This window comes from Somniosus microcephalus, chromosome 15 (assembly GCF_052327205.1).
Source record: "Somniosus microcephalus isolate GS21.2 chromosome 15, FLI_Smic_1.0, whole genome shotgun sequence".
Classification (NCBI taxonomy): Eukaryota; Metazoa; Chordata; class Chondrichthyes; order Squaliformes; family Somniosidae; genus Somniosus; species Somniosus microcephalus.
In genome coordinates, this window is record NC_141001.1 from 75,476,224 (window position 1) to 75,493,726 (window position 17,503).

At 43.0% G+C, this 17,503-nt stretch overlaps 1 protein-coding gene across 8 annotated transcripts in view; it reads left to right on the top strand.

The window, feature by feature from the left end:
* Positions 1 to 17,503, top strand: part of iftap (intraflagellar transport associated protein) — a 128,997-nt gene that overhangs the window by 44,651 nt on the left and 66,843 nt on the right. For 5 of the 8 annotated variants that reach the window (XM_086008076.1, XM_086008081.1, XM_086008075.1 and 2 more), the window contains exons 2-4: positions 368 to 502; positions 4,746 to 4,882; positions 5,799 to 5,885. In XM_086008076.1, coding sequence (XP_085864202.1) covers positions 403 to 502; positions 4,746 to 4,882; positions 5,799 to 5,885 — 324 coding nt within the window. In that variant the 5' untranslated portion in view covers positions 368 to 402. Of the gene's footprint in view, positions 1 to 367; positions 503 to 4,745; positions 4,887 to 5,798; positions 5,886 to 17,503 lie in introns of those variants that run through there. The other 3 variants (XM_086008079.1, XM_086008080.1, XM_086008082.1) reach the window with 2 other exon arrangements.

Here is a 17,503-nt window from a genome sequence, read left to right on the forward strand (position 1 = left end):
GCTGCTATATTTGTTTACATAACAACAGTGACTGCAATTCAGTAGTAATGTATTGGTTATCATGATATGGTGCTACATAAATGCAAGTTTGTTTTTCTTTCTTTTACACGTTATCTCCAAGATAACCATTTACAAGATAACCAATATGTCAGCAATCCCTGTTAAATGTTTTTTTAAGTTTACCTTTCACTAAAACTCCTGGTATTAAAATATGTTCTACACCAGGTTAGCACTATGCATTTGATATTATGAAAACTTCCTTCCCCCTACATGTACTTAAAATATCTGTGACTTTATATTAGTGGTATGAAATCATCATATGTTATATCTTTCACATAACTACTCCTACGCCTCTTTTCTATTCTAGAATAATATCTGCTTGTTGTGTCAGAATCACAAACTATGGAAGAAGGAATAACCATTGATGCTTTGGAAAAATTTTGCAGCAGCCATGAGCAAACATATGATGAATTTCTGCAATCATTTATGCACCTTAGAAAAGGTAAGCAACTTTGTCAGATGACAACTCTTGGATGAAGACGGAGGAGTAGAGTTTCCGCTTTGGGCGCAATTTTCGATTCCGGTGCAAATTGTGCCCAAAATTGCGCCCGTTTTGAAAAGTGTTTTTTTCCCGAGTTTGCATATCGGCAAACACAAAATCTGTCATGAATCGGCGCAATCGGGCAGCGTCTTAAAACGTAATTTAAAAAAAGAAATTTTGCTTTAAAAGATATTCCTTGATATATTTAAGAGTGATAACTTGCGAAGTTCCCTGTAAGCCTTGCGGCTGCGCGGCAATGCATTATTGGAGAAGGTCCCGTGCAGGCCGCTCACTGGCTTCTCCATTGTAAATGCTGCGCATGCGCAGAAATTTAAAGGGATCGTGCACCAAAAGAAACAGGTTGGACAGAACAAAGCGCAGCTTACAGGGAACATTGGTAACTTGGTAAAGTTTGATTAATACAGCTGAAAATGGGTTTATCACAAAATACAAGCATTTTAAATCACAGTGGCAATCCACCACCTGTGAGTAACCTGATTTCCAATAGATCCAGGTTAACTTTGGGAACCTCCTTGAAGGCCTGCAAACGAGCGCAATTAGTGGAAACTCCCAATGCTGGTTTATTCACCCGGGCGGGGGGAGCGTGGCTAATTTTGTGGGTGGGACTTACTTCTCGTGCAATGTTTGTTAAACTAGTTGCAGAAGATCGCGGAAACTCGAGTTGTGCTGTACGCAATTTGCGTTTAAAATTCTGCGATCTTTTGTGCCGGTTACGCCGTTATCGGGGGAATTTAGCCGATATCAGGGGAATTGGTCTGAAGAAACCAACGCAATCGAGTGGCAACTCCAGGCCTATGCCTAACTTCTGCTGCAGGTGAGGAAAACCTGAATTCATGGGTGACAAAGCTCATCATCATCTAAATAAAACTGGTAATTCCATCCACAAGTAACATAAAGATTTTTTTTAAAACATTAGTCAATTTGCTTTGGTGTTGCACACGGGGAGCCACAACCAAGTGTAGTCTTAAGGCGAAGTGTGGTTAGAGTGCAGGGGATAATTGGACTAGAGTTTGCAGACATAATTCAGTTCCTATTTTAAAGTCATACGTTCTGTCCTTATTTTAATAAGTTATTGATTTAATATTATTCATAATTGAATAGCAAGACTGACTGCAACTTGGGAAGTAGTAGGTTGGAGCATAGGAATCTTTCTCCAGTACAACTGAGAAGCTGGAAAGCTCAATACTGAAGCTCTAAAGTGTAATTACAGCATGACAAATTTACAAAGGCAGTTTCCATTATAAATGGGATTTACAATGGAATCAGTTGACACAAAAGTATGTCAAAAATTATACAACAGGTAGGATGGTTTTGTAGAGAGGAAGTGTACGTAAATGCAAGATTTTTAAAATATAGATTACATTGACTGGCGAGCTTCAGTGTGAAAATTGTGTTGATTCACTAGGATGTTACCAGGAATGAATGGGTTACAGTTCTAAAGAGAGACTTGAGAAGTTAAGCTATTTTTCAGTGGAGCTGAGAAAGTTTAGGGGTGACCATGTCTTCAATAATAATAAGTTATGATAGGATAATAATTAGTAATCCATTGTTTCCATTGGTTGGCAAAGTGTTTTTGAGAAGACACAAATTTATGCTAATCACAAAAAGAATTAAAGGGGTGATTAGAAAAATATGAGAGCATATGGAATTGGAGGTAACCTTGTGACATGGGTCAGTAATTGGTTGGGAGATAGGATACAGAGAGTAGGAATAAAAGGTTCATTCTCTGATTGGTGGGATGTAACAAGTGGTATTCTCCAGGGCTTTGTACTGAGACCTCAGCTTTTCACCATTTATATAAATGACTAGGATGAAGGAATAGAGAGTTGTATATCCAAGTTGCACGCCTTGATGGACTGGATGAGCCATGGATTACCTGTGAGTCTGAGCCTGTTCACATATTGTTCCTCCCTCATGTCCAGGTACAGGAAACGTTCTGGTATCCGGCACGGACGGGACCGAGCTGGTGCCAGTCTATCAACAATGCCGGAGAATCGAGCGCTTAAGTTAAAACATACGGAGCTTCTGAGCTCCGTATCTAGCAACAAACCCTGTTGCTTAGCAACAGCTTCAAAACAATCAGCACAGCTTGCAAGCGTCTTTGTAGCTTAGCAACAGCTTCAGTTAGACGCTTGCACAGCCAGAAATGAGTTAAAAAAAAGTAACTAAAAGTAACAAAAGTTATCTGAACCGACTCCTGAATTTTGCCGGTTAACCGAAATTTCTGGTTATTTAGTGGCCGGTTAATCGAAAGTTTCCTGTAGTTGACTCAGCAGTGGTAAACCCACTGTCTGGCATAATAAGCACTATGTGTTATGTGGGTCCTATATCCTGTGTGCCTCCTCCTCCTTCTCCACTGTGAAATACCTGTAATGGCAGGTGTGCGGGTTGACAAAAAAACTCCTATGTATTATTCAGCTGTCACTGCTGTCATAAATAATACTTTTAAATTTTCCTTTTCATTAAGCACACTGGTCAGGAGTTTCTGCTTGTACGCTCCCCAGTCTGCAAAATTTGCCTTTTCATTTCAATGGAAGGCAAATCTTGACCACTAACTCCAGTTCTGACCTGGAGTAAAAATCTCTTTTTTCGAAATAATCGTGTAAGCTTCTCATCAATGGCCGTATTTAAGCCTTGATGAGCATAAAATGTTTATTTCCCTAACTTTTCACTGACATTGGCTAATCCATTTTTGGAGCAGTAAGAATGGTCAGAGCAGCACTACATGTGGAGTAGTCCATTAACGCTTTCCATTTACATTTATTCTTATGTTTACTTTTTCACTAAAGTTAGCAAAGGCAGGAATTTCAGTCTTGATATTAGAATTCTGCTTGTCTCAAGGCATCACAACATCTTCCTATTTCTCTTTGAAGGTGGAATGTAGGGCTGGATTTTGCCAATGGGGAGCTTTTGGAGGCGGGAATCCCACTTGTTGGGTTTCAGCCCCGCCTTCATCAACTTCTGGCCAACCCACACTATTTTCCCTTGATTGACCTTGTTAAGCCTGCCCTGCGGGCTTAGCAGGCCAATTAAGGGAAAGCCGGTTACAGAGGGCGTCAACGTATGACGTTTCATCTGTCAAAATTTTTTGACAGATGAATTGTCATCGTTTGACAGCTCTGTGAAGTTGTCAAACAGTGACATTCTCTGTAGTTTGATGAGTTCTTGAATTGGAGAATGCAACGGCCATCTGTCATCTCTACCGCGGAGGTGCGAGACTCTCCGCATACCCACTGAGTGAAGTCTGCAGGAAGAAACAAAGGTAAGTACACTTTTTCTAAGACTTTCCACTTACCTTAGATACTCACCTCTCCACACTTGCACCCATCACTTACCTTCACAGCACACTTTTGGACCCCTCTGACCCCTGCAGACCCACTGCTCGCCTCGGTGACCCTGGCGGGTTTCAGAGCCTTCAGGAAGCCCGCACTTGTGTGGGCAAAATGGGGATAATCCTATTTTCTGCCTGTTAACTACCTGTTAAGTGGCTGTAATCCCTTCCCGCCTCCAAGGAGACGGGACCTGGCGCGGGGCAGCTACCCGCCTCCTGGCAAGATGGCATGGAGGCGGGTTGGGCACCCACCTCCAAATTCTGCCATTTTCCCGGCAGTCCTGCCTCCAAACCCGCCTCCGCAGGGCTGGCAAAATCCAGCCCGTAGTTTCACTGTACAGATGTTAGTTGAACTCTTATTATTTGGATCACATCAAAGACACCACAAAGTCATGTATTCTTAGGAAGTTTGCAGTTTGAGAGAGCGTGTTATAAAGCAGGAGTTCTGGAAGTGGTTATTTGAGTGCACTTTGCACTGCTATGACTAGCAAGTAGAGAGCCTCTGGCAATAATCAAAGGACATTCTATTTGTGGCTACCTCTTGGGTCTACTTCAAAAGGTTATCTTGGACTGTACTTGTTATGTGTTACACTGCAACTTTCACCATTCCTCATGTATTTTCTAAATGTTACTGTTTGTAGTTGAAAATAATTATTGTTTGGAAAGCGTGTCCTTGGTTCAGAGTGCAGATTTGGAGGTCTGCCTGCTTCCTTTTCAAATGGATTATTCAGTAAAAGGCACTTTGCACGCTTCTAGGTGCAAAATAGTACCCAGTTTTATGGAATTGACTTGTGAACAAGAGAAATGTTAATGTTTCCCTGTGTAAATTTGATGAGCTTGCACTTTTTTCAGAGGACCTGAAGAAACAAAAGGCATCGCCTGCAGAAGTTGGCAGCATAGCAGAAGATGCTGGAAACAATCTAGTCCAGAGTGAAGTGTCAGCAAATTCTGTACAGAAAGGAGGACAGCCGTCTCAGGATGACACGGAGGCAAGTTTTGAATTAGAAGCAGATAGGAGTTATAAGTTAGCTATCAATATAGTTGCAATGTGATAAACTATCAGGGTTTTTATGCAGAGAGGCAATTCTTTGGTATACAGGAGGAAGAGTGCATGAGGAGGACCTTTAAAGAGCATTTGCAGTTTTATATTGAAACTTATAGATGATTTATGTTTACCTAAAAGTTGTGCTGTTGCTGATTATTCAAGATACAGTACTTTGAAATAAGCAAAACTACTATCATGTAAAGAAATTTGAAAAGATTTACAAAGTGCCTCTATTTTGTGTTATTCACATTTTTTTTCTGTCCAGCAAAGTTGCACCAAGGTCATTTGGAAACTACTGGGAGCGATTTAAAAAAATAGTTTGAATAGGACCATGCCATTAGTATTGATTAAACATTCAGTGCTGATAACCTTGTTTAAAGACTGGTTTGGGAGTATTACTGACACTGTAATAGCAGAATTAACTTGCACAGTTACAATGGAATTATTTTGAAGCTACCTGGTTTAATGAATGCATCTCTACTGACAATTCAGCTTCATTACATTGTTTGCCTCCGTAATTACTCAAAGCTAGTTTACTTGATGTGTTTAAATAAATATAACTCAAAAACCAACAGGGAAGAAATATGTTAAAGTTAATCATCATTAACTATAAATATATTTTAATATAAAGATGCTGATAGTGAGACACTCTCTTGGGAATTACCCTTGTACTTTTTTTTATTATTAACAGTTTGTACAACTATGCCAATTTTGGAACACCATTAGTTTTCCTCACTGAGCAATTGGTCGAAAAATCCATCTTATATTGTAGATTAAGATACTAACTCTTCCAAGATTAAAACTTATAACAATAAATGTTTTTTCCACCAAGCATCTTCCACTGATTTGTTTCATTGCAGTTTGTTATTGCTGAAGGCATGACTGTTGACAGATACAGAGAATGGGCCTTGTTGATGCCTGGAAGAGCGAAATTATCCATTCCAAATGTAATTATTTTCTTTTTTGCTTGAAGCAGTTTAATGGTTCAATGCAGAAGTGAGGAACCGGGGTGGTGGTGGTGGTGAGGTATCCCTATAATATTTAGACATGGATACCAGGAGTCTCATACTTAACCATGAGACCTCAACTATATTCTGTCCCATTTTGTTCGAACATATATTTATACTTGGTGAGAAAAGTCACAGATCTCCTTCCATTTTTAGTGAGGGATCTCACGATCATAGATAGCTAGTTTGTCTGACTGAAAAATGTTTCACTAAAAAGGCCTTAAAATGTTTGAGATATGAATTGCATGTTTCTGTTAAAAGCTTGTAGGAAATTGGAAAGAAGATACTGTAGTCCATTCTAAAAGAGAGCCCAAGGATAGACCTACATAGAAACATAGAAACATAGAAGACAGGAGTAGGCCATTTGGCCCCTCAAGCCTGCTCCGCCATTCAATGAGATCATGGCTGATCATCCAAATTCAGTACCCTGTTCCTGCCTTCTCTCCATATCCTTGATCCCTTTAGCCTGAAGAAATCTATCCAACTCCTTCTTGAATATATTTAATGAATTGGCCTCTACTGCCTTCTTTGGTAGAGAATTCCACAGGTTCACCACTCTCTGGGTGAAGAAATTCCTCCTCATCTCAGTCCTAAATGGCTTACCCCTTATCCTTAGACTGTGATCCCTGGTTCTGGACTCCCCGACCATCGGGAACATCCTTCCAGCATCTAACCTGTCTAGTCCTGTTAGAATTTTATAAGTTTCGATGAGATCCCCCTCATTCTTCTAAACTCCAGCGAGTACAAGCCCAATTGACCCAATCTCTCTTCATACGTCATTCCTGCCATCCCAGGTATCAGCCTGGTGAATCTTCGCTGCACTCCTTCCATGGCAAGAACATCCTTCCTCAGATAAGGCAACCAAAACTGCACACAATACTCAAGATGTGGTCTCACCAAGGCCCTGTACAACTGCAGCAAGACATCCTTGTTCCTGTACTCAAACCCTCTCGCTACGAAGGCCAACATACCATTTGCCTTCTTAATCGCCTGCTAAACCTGCATGCTTACCTTCAGCGACTGGTGCACAAGGACGCCCAGGTCTCGTTGCACTTCCCCTTCTCCCAATCTATTGCCATTCAGATAATAATCTGCCTTCCTGTTTTTGACACCAAAGTGGATAACCTCACATTTATCCACGTTATACTGCATCTGCCATGCTTCTGCCCAATCACCCAACCTGTCCAAATCATACTGGAGTTTCTCAGCATCCTCCTCACAGCACACATGCCCACCCAGCTTTGTGTCGTCTGCAAACTTGGAGATATTACATCTAGTTCCCTCGTCCAGATCATTAATACACATTGTGAATAGCTGGGGTCCAAGGACCGATCCCTGCGGTACCCCACTAGTCACTGCCTGCCACTCGGAAAAAGAGCCGTTTATTCCAACTCTTTGCTTTCTGTCTGCCAACCAGTTCTCTGTCCAAGTCAATACCTTGCCCCCAATCCCATGTGCCTTAATTTTACACTCTAATCTCTTATGTGGGACCTTATCGAAAGCCTTTTGAAAATCTAAATACACCACATCCACTGGTTCTCCCTTATCTATTTTACCAGTTACATCCTCAAAAGATTCCAGCAGATTAGTCAAGCACGATTTACCTTTTGTAAATCCATGTTGACTTTGTCTGATCTGGTCACTTTTTTCCAAGTGCTCTGCTATTACATCCTTTATAATGGACTCTAGCAGTTTCCCCACTACCGATGTCAGGCTTACCGGTCTGTAATTCCCCGTTTTCTCTCTACCACCCTTTTTGAACAGTGGGGTAACATTAGCTACCTGCGAATCCATGGGTACTGTTCCAGAGTCTATCGAATGTTGAAAGATGACCAGCAATGCATCTACTATTTCTAGGGCCACTTCCTTAAGTACCCTAGGATGTAGATTATCAGGCCCTGGGGATTTATCGGCCCTCAATCCCATCAATTTCCCTAACACCATTTCCCTACAAATGCTGATTTCTATCCGTTCCTCCCTTTCATTAGACCCTATGTTCCCCGACATCTTTGGGAGGTTATTTGTGTCCTCCTTTGTGAAGACAAAACCAAAGTATGTATTTAATTGGTCTGCCATTTCTTTGTTCCCCATTATAAATTCCCCTGATTGTGACTGCAAGGGACCTACGCTTGACTTCACCAATCTTTTTCTCTTCACATATCTATAAAAGCTTTTACAGTCAGTTTTTATGTTCCCTGCAAGCTTACTCTCATATTCTATTGTCCCTTTCTTAATTAATCCCTTTGTCCTCCTTTGTTGAATCCTAAACTGCTCCCAATCCTCAGGTTTACTGCTTTTTCTGGCCAATTTACATGTCCTCTCCTTGGATCTTATGCTATCCCTAATTTCCCTTGTTAGCCACTGTTAAGTCACCTTTTTTGTTTTATTTTTATGCCAAACTGGGATGAACAAATTCTGTAGTTCATCCATGCGATCTTTGAATGTTTGCCATTGCCCATCCACCGTCAACCTTTGAGTGACATTCCCCAATCAATCCTACCCAACTCGCACGTCATACCATCATAGTCTCCTTTATTTAAATTCAGGACCCTAGACTCTGAGTCAACTATTTCACTCTCCATCTTAATGAAGAATTCGATCATATTATGATCGCTCTGACCCAAGGGGCCTCGCACAACAAGATTGCTAATTAATCCTTTCTCATTGCATAATACCCAGTCTAAGATGGCCTGATCTCTAGTTGGTTCCTCGACATATTGGTCCAGGAAACCATCCCGTAAACACTCCAGGAATTCCTCCTCCACAGTATTGTTACTAATTTGGTTAGCCCAATCTATATGTAGATTAAAGTCACCCATGATAACTGCTGTGCCCTTATTGCACGTTTCTCTAATTTCCCGTTTAATGCCATCCCCGAGCTCTGCATTACTGTTTGGCGGTCTACACACCACTCCCACTAACGTTTTCTGCCCCATGGTATTGCTCAGTTGTAACCATACAGATTTCACATCATCAGAGCTAATATCCTTCCTTTCAATTGTGTTAATCCCCTCTTTAACCAGCAATGCTACCCCACCTCCTTTTCCTTTTTGCCCATCTTTCCTGAATATTGAATACCCCTGGATGTTGAGTTCCCAGCCATGGTCACCCTGGAGCCATGTTTCCATACTCCCAATCATATCATATTCGTTTACCTCTATTTGCGCAGCTAATTCATCCACCTTTATTACGAATGCTCCTCGCATTAAGACACAAAGCCTTCAGGCTTGTTTTTTTAACGCTCTTAGATCTTTTAGAATTATTATTTACTGTGGCCATGTTTGATTTAAACCCTTGATTTCTCTGCCTGCTACTTTTGTTTTTCTCCTTCCTGTCTTTTGCTTTTATCCTTGTTTCCCTTTCCTCTGTCTCCCCGCTCAGGTTCCCAACTCCCTGCCATTTTAGTTTAAACCCTCCCCCAGAGCATTAGCAAACACTAGGACATCGGTCCCGGCCCTGCCCAGGTGCAAATCATCCGTTTTGTACTGGTCCCACCTCCCCCAGAACCGGTTCCAATATTCCAGGAATTTGAATCCCTCCCCCTTGCACCATTCCTCTAGCCACGTATTCATCTGAAACATCTTTCTATTTCTGCTCTGACTAGCACATGGCACTGGTAGCAATCCTGAGATTACTACCTTTGAGGTCCTATTTTTTAATTTACCTCCTAACTCCCTATATTCAGCTTTTAGGACCTCATCCCGGTTTTTACCTATATCGTTGGTACCTATATGTACCACGACAACTGGCTGTTCACCCTCCCCTTCGAAAATGTTCTGCAGCCGCTATGAGACATCCTTGACCCTTGCACCAGGGAGGCAACACTCCATCCTGGAGTGTCGTTTGCGGCCGCAGAAACGCCTATCTAGTCCCCTTACAATAGAATCCCCTATTACTATAGCTCTCCCCCTCTTTTTCCTCCCGTCCTGTGCAGCAGAACCACCCCTGGTGCCAGGAAGTTGGCTGCTGCTGCCTTCCCCTGGTAAGCCATCCCCCCCCATCAGTATCCAAAGCGGTATATCTGTTTGAGAGGGGGATGGCCACAGGGGACCCCTGCACTACCTGCCTGCGCCTACTATTCTGCCTGTTGGTCACCCGTTCCCTTTCTGCCTGTGCCACTTTTACCTGCGGTGTGACCAACTGATTAAACGTGCTATTCATGACGTCCTCAGCATCGCGAATGGTCCAGTATGTATCCAATCGCAGCTCCAGCGCCGCAATGCGGTCTGTCAGTAGCTGCAGCTGGACACACTTCCTGCACACATGGTTGTCAGGGACAGAGGAAGTGTCCCTGAGTTCCCACATAGCGGAGGAGGAGCATACCACGGCACCGGGCTGTCCTGTCATGATTTTCCCTTTAATTAATTCAAATTAAATTAAACAAATCTATCCCACCAATTTCACTACAGTTAAATGATATATTTAAGGGCCCTGGTTTACAAACAGTCCCCGCTACACCACAGAGAGCTTAGAAAGTATAAACCACAGAGTTAAAGTTTAAAAAAGAGAGAAATACTCACCAACCAATCACTTACCTGCTTTCTGGTGACGTCACACTTCGATTACTTTTTACTTCTCTCCCTGTGAGATTGGTAAGCCTACCCGCGCCTCGGGCTCACCTTTTACACTGCCGCCGCCGCCGAGATTGCCGCTCTGAGGCCTACCCGCGCCTCGGGCTCACCTTTTATACTGCCGCCGCTACCGAGATTCCCGCCGCTGCCGCTCTGAGACCTAAACTTGAAATACCAAATAAAGGTAATCCTTTGACTTGAAGGTGGTGGTTTTCCCATGCGCCTGCTGCCCTTGTCCTTCTAGGTGGTAGAGGTTATGGGTTTGGGAGGTGCTGCCGAAGAAGCCTTGACGATGGCAGATGGTACATGCAGCCATGGTACACTGTTGGTGGAGGGAGTGAATGTTTAAGGTGGTGGATGGGGTGCCAATCAAGCAGGCTGCTTTGCCGTGGATGGTGTCGAGCTTCTTGAGTGTTGTTGGAGCTGCACTCATCCAGGCAAGTGGAGAGTATTCCATCACACTCCTTACTTGTGCCTTGTACAGGAAACTTTGAGTTATCCGGAGGCGAACCGTCCGGCAAGCTGGAGCCACCGGCAAAAATCAGGAGCCGTTTTTTATTCTTTTCGTTTCTTTTCTTTGCTTTTTTTGAACAGTCAAGCTGTGCAAGGTCTGTAGCTAAGCAACAGCTTCAGCTAGAGACGCTACAGAGACGCTTGCCGACTGTTTAGAGGCTGTTGCTAGCAACAGGGTTGAGTCATACGGAGATGAAGCTCGGTCCCGTCGGTGCCGGATAGCACAAAGTTTCCTGTAGATGGTGGAAAGGCTTTGGGGAGGCAGGAGGTGAGACACTCGCCGTAGAATATCTAGCCTCTGACCTGCTCTTGTTGCCACAGTATTTATGTGGCTGGTCCAGTTAAGTTTCTGGTCAGTGATGACCCCCTAGATGTTGATGGTGGGGGATTTGGCGATGGTAATGACGTTGAATGTCAAGGGGCGGTGGTTAGACTCTTGCTTGTTGGAGATAGTCATTGCCTGGCACTTGTGTGGTGCAAATATTACCTGCCACTTATCAGCCTGAATGTTGTCCAGGTCTTGCTGCATGCGGGCATGGACTGCTTCATTATCTGAGGAGTTGTGAATGGCACTGAACACTGCAGTCATCAGCGAACATCCCCATTTCTGACCTTATGTTGGAGGGAAGGTCATTGATGAAGCAGCTGAAGATGGTTGGGCCTAGGACGCTGCCCTGAGGAACTCCTGCAGTGATGTCCTGGGGTTGTGATGATTGATCTCCAACCACCACAACCATCTTCCTTTGTGCTAGGTATGACTCCAGCCAGTGGAGCGTTTTCCCCCCGATTCCCATTGACTTCAGTTTTACTAGGGCTTCTTGATGCCACACTCAGTCAAATGCTGCCTTGATGTCAAGGGCAGTCACTCTCGCCTCACTTCTGGAATTCAGCTCCTTTGTCCATGTTTGGACCAAGGCTATAATGAGGTCGGGAGCTGAGTGGTCTTGGCGGAACCCAAACTGGGCATTAGTGAGCAGGTTATTGGTGAGTAAGTGCTGCTTGATAGCACTGTTGACGACACCTTCCATCACTTTGCATTTGATTGAGAGTAGACTGATCGGTCGGTAATTGGCTGAATTGGATTTGTCCTGCTTTTTGTGGACAGGACATACCTGGGCAGTTTTCCACATTGTCGGATAGATGCCAGTGTTGTAGCTGTACTGGAGCAGCTGGGCTAGAGGAGCAGCTAGTTCTGGAGCACAAATCTTTGCAGTAGATATCTGCTGTACAGACCAGTTGCTATGGGGTGTAATTCCAGTTTTAACAAAAAGTGTGAGTATACCCTCATGAGTAACCTCAAATGTCATATTTCAAATGTGTGTGCTCCTATAATTTCATTAACAGCTCATTAGATCTGGATAAAAACAGGCATGCTCTTATTTTCCATAATTTCACTGCTTACAAATGTCAGTAACAAGACTATTGTTCAAACATTTTTAACATTCACCTAAAATATTTTTCAAATGCCTAATTGTTGTGGTATCAAAGTGAAGGACTGAAGTGTATTATAATCTCTTAGAAAATGCTGAAGCATTATCAAAATATACACTCTATGCATTGATTTCCTTTAAATAAAGCCTGGGCATTGTAGATAACAAAACTGTGGCATGGCTGTTTAAGTTGAAGGTAATAGGAGCTATGTAGAGTCTTTAAATGACCTTAAGCTTTGCATATGACTGAAAATATAAATGAATGTGCTTTTTTTAAAAAAAAAAGTGACATTTGAATAATTGATTGCATTCCTAATTAAATTTACTTTGGGAACGTGAATGCTGTTACTCTTGTGTTCAGGCTCTCCTCATATGACACATTAATGTCTGTTACATACTAGATTGTATTACTTGTAGCAAATGTTTCCTGTTTGTGCTAACCATATTGAAGAACACTTGTTGTTTATGGTAGAGTGAACAGAATGCATTTCTATCATCTTGTTTCGCACACAATATATATTTTTTATAGTTTATCTTAATAACAGTCTGCAGAACTTATTTGTAGTTATAAAATAGAAATAACATTTTGAATACTTTATGCACTCACGGAAAAAATGTGAAGTTATGCTTTTCTGTCTGCCTTATGATTGTTTTTTCTTATAATGTAGTGATTAACATTGTAATCCTGAAACATTGCAGTAAGGTGCTAACATCTTACTACTGCAAGATGCAAAGGATTCCAGCATGCCAACCTTCTTGCCAAATGGGCTGTTTCATTGGTTTCTTGTCTACTTCAGTTCTTCCACTCCCTTACCCCAGGACAAACTGGCCTCTAGGGCTGCTTGTTCAGGGTTAGTGATGAAAAGTCACCTACAGCTTCGCTAATGCAGGCATGCCTCCTACAGGCAGCTCTAATATCTGCCAACTGTCTAGACCAGAGTAGGCTGTTCTGGTAAGTTAAGTGCTACAGTGCAATTCATTCACTCTCAGCTTTAGAGTGACCTAGTTTTGAGTAACCAAATCTTCCAGCAACAAGGTGTTGGCATCTTAATGTAATGTATTGGATTGCTTCAAGATTACAATATTAATAATGGTGTCAAAGTAAACAATCAGAAGGTGGACGGAAAATCATAATTTAGTATTATTCATGTGAATCCTCATAAAATATTTAAAACATTATTTTGCAAATGACTACCAGACTAAGGAAGTTGGGTTTGTAGTAGTAACTGGATACTGGTTTTTGCTGCTATTTGCTAGTTCTAGCAGTTTCTACTGGAAGTGACTTTCTCTATTCCACCACTCACCTTTGAGGGTGTTGGTGGACTAAAAACATAGAAACATAGAAGATAGGAGCAGGAGTAGGCCATTCGGCCCTTCGAGCCTGCTCCGCCATTCAATGTGATCATGGCTGATCATCCAAACTCAGTACCCTGTCCCTGCCTTTTCCCCATATCCCTTGATCCCTTCAGCCTCAAGAAACATATCCAACTCTTTCTTGAATATATTTAATGAACTGGCCTCCACCGCCCTCTGTGGCAGAGAATTCCACAGGTTCACCACTCTCTGGGTGAAGAAATTCCTCCTCATTTCAGTCCTAAATGGCTTACCCCTTATCCTTAGACTATGACCGCTGGTTCTGGACTCCCCGGCCATCAGAAACATCCTTCCTGCATCTAGTCTGTCCAGACCTGACAGAATTTTATAGGTCTCGATGAGATCCCCTCTCAACCTTCTAAACTCCAGTGAGTATAAGCCCAATCGACACAATCTCTCCTCATACGTCATTCCTGCCATCCCAGGTATCAGCCTGGTGAATCTTCGCTGCACTCCCTCCATGGCAAGAACGCCCTTCCTCAGGTATGGTGACCAAAACTGCACACAATACTCAAGGTGCGGTCTCACCAAGGCCCTGTACAACTGTAGCAAGACATCCTTGTTCCTGTACTCGAACCCTCTTGCTACGAAGGCCAACATACCATTTGCCTTCTTAACCGCCTGCTGCACCTGCATGCTTACCTTCAGCGACTGGTGTACAAGGACACCCAGGTCTCTTTGCACTTCCCCTTCTCCCAATCTATTGCCATTCAAATAATAATCTGCCTTCCTGTTTTTGCCACCAAAGTGGATAACCGCACATTTATCCACATTATACTGCATTTGCCATGTTTCTGCCCAATCACCCAACCTGTCCAAATCGTACTGGATTTTCCCGACATCCTCCTCGCAGCTTACCCTCCCGCCCAGCTTTGTGTCGTCTGCAAATTTGGAGATATTGCATCCAATTCCCTCATCCAGATCATTAATATATATTGTGAACAGCTGGGGTCCTAGGACCGATCCTTGCGGTACCCCACTAGTCACTGCCTGCCACTCGGAAAGCGACCCGTTTATTCCAACTCTTTGCTTTCTGTCCGCCAACCAGTTCTCTATCCAAGTCAATACCTTGCCCCCAATCCCATGTGCCTTAATTTTGCACGCTAATCTCTTGTGTGGGACCTTATCGAAAGCCTTCTGAAAGCCCAAATACACCACATCCACTGGTTCTCCCTTATCTATTTTACCAGTTACATCCTCAAAATATTCCAGTAGATTAGTCAAGCATGATTTACCTTTTGTAAATCCATGTTGACTTTGTCCGATCCTGTCACTGCTTTCCAAGTGCTCTGCTATTACATCTTTTATAATAGACTCTAGCATTTTCCCCACTACCGATGTCAGGCTTACCGGTCTATAATTCCCCGCTTTTTCTCTACCACCTTTTTTGAATAGTGGGGTAACATTAGCTACCCTCCAATCCATGGGTACCGTTCCAGAGTCTATCGAGTTCTGGAAGATGATCAGTAGTGCATCTACTATCTCTAGGGCCACTTCCTTAAGTACCCTGGGATGTAGACCATCAGGCCCTGGGGATTTATCGGCCTTCAGTCCCATTAATTTTCCTAACACCATTTTCCTACAAATACTGATTTCTTTCAGTTCCTCTCTTTCATCAGACCCTATGTTCCCCGGCATCTCTGGGAGGTTATTTGTGTCCTCTTTTGTGAAGACAGAACCAAAGTATGCATTTAGTTGGTCTGCCATTTCCTTGTTTCCCATTATAAATTCCCCCGATTCTGACTGCAAGGGACCTACGCTTGACTTCACTAATCTTTTTCTCTTCACATATCTATAAAAGCTTTTACAGTCAGTTTTTATGTTCCCTGCTAGCTTACTCTCATATTCTATTTTCCCTTTCTTAATTAATCCCTTTCTCCTCCTTTGTTGACTCCTAAACTGCTCCCAATCCTCAGGATTATTGCTTTTTCTAGCCAATTTATATGTCCTCTCCTTGGATCTTATGCTATCCCTAATTTCCCTTGTTAGCCACGGTTGAGTCACCTTTTTTGTTTTATTTTTGCGCCAAACTGGGATGAACAAATTCTGTAGCTCATCCATTCGGTCTTTGAATGTTTGCCATTGCCTATCCACCGTCAACCCTTTGAGCGCCTTTCCCCACTCAATCCTGCCCAACTCGCTCCTCAGACCATCGTAGTTTCCTTTATTTAAATTGAGGACCCTTGTCTCTGAGTCAACTACTTCATTCTCCATCTTAATGAAGAATTCGATCATATTATGATCGCTCCGACCCAAGGGGCCTCGTACAACAAGATTGCTAATTAATCCTTTCTCGTTGCATAATACCCAGTCTAAGATGGCCTGATCTCTGGTTGGTTCCTCAACATATTGGTCCAGGAAACCATCCCGTAAACACTCCAGGAATTCCTCCTCCACAGTATTGTTACTAATTTGGTTGGCCCAATCTATATGTAGGTTAAAGTCACCCATGATGACTGCTGTGCCCTTATTGCACGCTTCTTTAATTTCCCTTTTAATGCCATCCCCAACCTCCACCTTACTGTTTGGAGGTCTATATACCACTCCCACTAATGTTTTTTTCCCCTTAGTATTTCTCAATTCTACCCATACAGATTCTACATCATCAGAGCTAATATCCTTCATTACAATTGTATTAATCCCTTCTTTAACCAGTAATGCTACCCCACCTCCCTTTCCTTTTTGCCTATCTTTCCTGAATATCGAATACCCCTGGATGTTGAGTTCCCAGTCTTGGCCATCCTTGAGCCACGTTTCTGTAATCCCAACCAAATCATATCCGTTTACCTCTATTTGCGCAGCCAATTCATCCACCTTATTACAAATGCTCCTCGCATTAAGACACAAAGCCTTCAGGCTTGTTTTTTTAACGCTCTTAGAACTATTAGAATTATTATTTACTGTGGCCACGTTTGATTTAAACCGTTGATTTCTCTGACTGCCACTTTTGTTTTTCTCCTTCCTATCTTTTGCTTTTATCCCTGTTTTCCTTTCCTCTGTCTCCCTGCTCAGGTTCCCAACCCCCTGCCATTTTAGTTTAAACCCCCCCGAACAGTGCTAGCAAACTTCCCCGCAAGGATATTTATCCCGCTCTGGTTCAGGTGCAACCCGTCCGACTTGTACAAGTCCCACCTTTCCCAGAAGCAGGCCCAGTGATCCAGGAAACTAAAGCCCTCCCTCCTGCACCAACTCTTTAGCCACGCATTCATCTGCTCTATCCTCCTGTTCCTATACTCACTAGCCCGTGGCACCGGGAGTAATCCAGAGATTACTACCTTTGAGGTCCTGCTCTTTAATCTGCTACCTAGCTCCCTAAATTCTTGTTGCAGGACCTCATCCGTGTTCCTACCTATGTCATTGGTCCCAATGTGAACCACGACCTCTGCCTGTTCCCCCTCCCCCTTCAGAATGCCCTGCAGCCGTTCAGTGACATCCTTGACCCTGGCACCAGGGAGGCAACAAACCATCCTGGAATCACGTCTAAGGCCACAGAACCGTCTATCTGTTCCCCTTACGATAGAAGCCCCTACCACTATTGCTCTCCCACTCTTTTTCCTCCCTTCCTGAGCAGCAGCAACACCTCCGGTGCCAGGAAGTTAGCTGCTGCTGCCTTCCTCTGGTGAGTCATCCCCCTCAACAGTATCCAAATTGGTATACCTGTTTAAAAGGG